General features: G+C 46.6%; 1 protein-coding gene across 1 annotated transcript; it reads left to right on the forward strand.

The window, feature by feature from the left end:
* The first annotated feature begins 1,124 nt into the window (after positions 1 to 1,124).
* Positions 1,125 to 2,968, forward strand: LOC118750530. The gene is made up of 2 exons (XM_036485242.1): positions 1,125 to 1,704; positions 1,776 to 2,968. Exons 1-2 carry the CDS (start codon positions 1,125 to 1,127, stop codon positions 2,966 to 2,968), a joined length of 1,773 nt encoding a protein of 590 aa, XP_036341135.1.
* Positions 2,969 to 4,560: the final 1,592 nt, after the last annotated feature.

A 4,560-nucleotide genomic window follows, 5' to 3' on the forward strand; every position in this document is an offset into this window, starting at 1 on the left:
ACACGAGCCTCGATGCTCACGAGAAGAGCAAAGCCAACAAATACCGCGCATACTAACGAAAGCGGAAGCACTTCCCTGTAACCAAAGGCTGTTGTTTAAAATACTACCGGTTAGGCTGTTTGCGAATGGTAAGTCAGTCGATTGCTACGCACTTCTTGATGAAGGATCATCAATAAGTTTGGTGAATGAGAAACTCGTTACTCAGATTGGCATAACAGGGTCTAAAAAAGAATTAACCTTGCAGTGGTTCAGCAATAATACGGAAACTGAGTCGTCAATGACATTAAACATGGAAATATCGGGTGTAGGTCAAGGACACAAACGGTTTCCTCTGCTCAATGTGAGAACTGTAAAGAACCTGCAGCTACCGCGGCAGACGCTCCGAATCTCGGAACTCCACGTAAGACAACGACACCTGAAGAGGCTGCCTATAGAAGGGTACACTGGCGTGACGCCAGATCTGCTGATAGGGTTAGATAATGTGCATCTAGGCATAGCTAAGCGTATTGCCGAGGATGGTCATCGGGGCCCGGCTGCAGTGTTGACCAAGCTAGGCTGGGTGACTTACGGTCCAATGGGATACGAGAACGTAGCGATACAGCAAGTACTTTTGGTGCGAGAACACGCCGCAGATAAAACGCTCGAGGATGAAACCATCGACGAGTTAGTCAAGAACTTTATAATAAGCGATGACTTGAGTGCGTCACCTACTGTCAAACATGTCGAGCCACAGCAAGAGGTAAGAGCACGCGCCATATTAGAGAATACTACAGTTCGTATAGGCGATCGCTTTGAGACGGGGTTGCTTTGGAGAACCGATGAAGATATACCGGAGTACACGCGGGGAATGGCGGAGAGAAGACTTCTAGCGCTCGAACGGAGATTTAAATGCAACGCAGAATTGAAGCACGAGTACATCAAAACGATGAGGCACTACTTAGCGAAGGGATATTCCAGGAAACTCAAAGAAAGAGGAAACGCTGACAAAACAACCACGGATATGGTATCTTCCCCACTTTGGCGTTTACAACCTAAATAAGCCGGGAAAAGTACGCCTCGTATTCGACGCAGCAGCACAAGTCTCCGGAAGATCGTTGAACTCCTACCTGCTTAGCGGTCCAGATATGGGTAAACCAATGCTAGAGGTGCTTATGAAATTTAGACAAAAACCCATAGCCTTCAGCTCCGACATCGAAGAGATGTTTCATCAGGTGGTAGTACGTGCGAAAGATCAACCGGCGCAAAGGTTTCTGTGGAGGGAGAAGCCTGATGAAGAAATCGTGGAGTACTCCATGCGCGTAATGACTTTCGGAGCAACATGTTCTCCTTGTGCCGCACAATTTGTAAAAAATAAGAATGCGCTTGAGTTTTCCGAGGAATTCCCTGATGCCGTCAATGCGATTTTAAACAACCATTATGTGGACGATTTCGTTCATTCCTTTGCAGACGAGGAAGAATCCGTGCGAATAGCGAATCAAGTGCGATGCATTCACCAAAAAGGCGGATTCAACCTAAAAGGGTTTATATCGAATTCACGAATGGTGCACGATGCTTTAAACGGAGGCCACGACTTCGGTGTACAGAAAGGTTTCGACAAATCTAATGCAGGCTATCCGAAGGTTTTAGGGATGCGGTGGGACACGGAGTATGATGAGCTCAAGTTCGTTCTCGCTTTCGGTCGCGTCGATGAAGACCTGTTGCAAGGCAAACGGGCCCCCACAAATGCGAGTTATTACGCGTCACCATGTCTGTTTTCGACCCCTTTGGCTTTGCAGCCGAATACGTACTTAAGGCGAAGTTGCTACTGCAAACGGTCTGGCGAGCGAGAACTGATTGGGATGATGAAATTCCCGTGGAGGCGCAAAAGCTCTGGAGGACATGGCTAAACATATTACATCATGTGGACAACATCAAGGTTCCGCGCTGCTATGGTACATTCTTTACAACAGGAGTTGTGGAGCTCCATGTATTTGCCGACGCAAGTGAGATGGCATTCGCCGCTGTGGCGTACTGGCGAATCAGCAATGGTCGTGACGTGAACGTTGCAATGGTAGCCGGAAAGACGAAATGTGCACCTCTCAAGCTCACGACTATTCCAAGATTAGAACTGCAGGCGGCAGTACTGACCTCTCGACTTCGGAAAATGCTGTTGAGTTCTCACGACACTAAGCCGTCACGTGTGGTGATGTGGACAGATTCGAAGACAGTCCAAGCGTGGATAGCTTCCGACCACAGAAGGTACAAGCCCTACGTAGCCCATAGGGTTGATGAAATTCTAGATGTTACTAATCAACTCGAGTGGAGATGGACTCCAGGCGCTCTAAATCCAGCAGACTTTGGTACGAGACTACAAAGCAGCTCGCGTCAATGCTCCTGGCTTTGTGGCCCAGACTTCTTGAGAAAAGACGAGTCATTTTGGCCCAGGCTTGATGCTGTCGATGGAACTCGTAAAGAATTACGGGCCAAGTATGAGGTATTCCTCGTCTCGCTGGACGAGGACATGCTGCAGAAGTACTCATCGTTCCCACGACTCACAAGAATTGTCGCCTACTTGCGAAGGTTTGTGTACAACAGCTCCAACACACCAGAGAAGCGACTGTACGGTTCGTTGACGGTGAGGGAACTTAAGGATGCCGAACTTCTAGTCATCCGTATCGCGCAGCGGAGTGCATATGCCGATGAGTGCGCTATACTGAGGGGAGGTAAGCAATTAAACGCAAGTAGTAAACTTTTTAGATTGTCGCCAATGATGGACGACGTCGGCATAATTCGAGTGAATGGTCGTCTTCAAAACGCGTACGCCATTCCTCAACGCACACGTCAACCCGTAGTATTGCCTCAACGACACCACGTGACCAACCTAATCATCGACTTGTATCATCGCATATGGAAGAATCAGAATCAAAACACGATCATAGCTGAATTACGCCTCAAATACTGGATACCTCACATTCGCGAAGAAGTGTGAAAGGCAGGAAGAAGATGTCTGTCATGTCAGAGGGAACGGGCAAGGCCCGAAATACCACAAATTTGGCAACTACCCGAGGATCGTCTCATGCCCTTCGTTCGTCCGTTTTCGTATGTGGGGCTAGACTATATGGGACCGTTCATGATTGTGACCGGCAGGCGAACAGAGAAACGGTGGATCGCGTTATTTACATGTTTGACCACGCGCGCCGTTCATCTGGAGATTGCTAGAGATTTGAGTGCCGACACTTGCCACTGAACCCACACGCCGGCGGCTGCTGGGAACGCTTAGTGCGCAGCGTGAAGCGCGCGATGCAGCATGCACTAACCAACGAGCAGTTACCGGAACATACACTGTACAGCGTAATGTGTGAAGCAGAAAACGTCGTGAATTCGAGACCCCTAACGCATATACCGCTTGGCGCTCCTAATGAAGAACCACTAACCCCTAACCACTTCCTCTTAGGTACAGCTAACTCCGAGCAGACACCACATCCTCAGGAGGAGTCCTTAAGAGTAACCAGGACACAGTGGCGGAAGATGCAGCAAATACACTATCGGTTTTTGAAAACGTGGCTAGCAGAATACCTCCCTGATTTGTATCGCAGGACTAAATGGTGGAAACCGGTGAAGCCGTTAGCAGTAGGGGATCTGGTGCTGATCTGTGACGTTCGCCTGCATCGTTCCAAGTGGCCACTGGGTCGAGTAACCAGCGTCAAGTTCGGTCAAGATGGGCCGGAGGCACGTTCCAACGACCAGTCTGTATTTTAGCAAAGCTGGATGTCAGTGAATCAAGCAGCGAGTAGATTCACGGGGCCCGGGATGTTAAGAAGCAAATAGAATATCGTAATTTATTTTCAAATGCGACCCTGTGAGGCGCTCTAAATTACCTATAGAAATAAGTCCGGCAACCTTGTAATTTTTTATGTGTCAAATACGAAATCGCCTTGGCTCAATTCCACCATTTTTAAAAGGAAAGAGCGCGAGGACACACAAAAGTGAAATAAAACATCATAAACGAAAGTATCGCAATTCCCATTTGAAGACGTTTGTTTTATTTTGGCCCTCGCGCAACTATTTTTGCAACAGTGTATCGACTTCATTTTGATTACTGCCAAGGAAATAAATTTGGAAAAATTGAGAGTTAGCATCTGAGAATGGCAGCAAGGAACCGATTTTGTGGTAAATTTGCCTTTGTATCTGTAATGTAGAGCCAAAATATTCAGATGATAAATTGTCTATTTCAAAATTTTCATTTGAAATGCTTGATGCCGAAATTACCTTGAAGGTCGGCATAAAATTATCTCTTATTATATTCGTCGCACCAAAAGACGTCATTTGAAAACATGAATTGTACATTTGAATGTGATCCAAAGAATGATTTGATTGAGGTGTTGAGCCAGAAAGCAGTAAAGCTAATGGTTCTGGTGGATATTGTAATTCTGGTAGTCGTACTTTCCCAGAAGTACAACACATTCCAGGAGGTTCAGTTTTAAATTTCCCTGCATTACAATATTGACATATTTTGTCCATTGCGCCAATAACCACAAATTTATGCAAACTATAATCAATGGCATTGTTATATTGAAATCC

This window comes from Rhagoletis pomonella, unplaced genomic scaffold (genome assembly GCF_013731165.1).
Source record: "Rhagoletis pomonella isolate Grant_MI unplaced genomic scaffold, Rhpom_1.0 Rhpom_scaffold_00290, whole genome shotgun sequence".
Taxonomy (NCBI): domain Eukaryota; kingdom Metazoa; phylum Arthropoda; class Insecta; order Diptera; family Tephritidae; genus Rhagoletis; species Rhagoletis pomonella.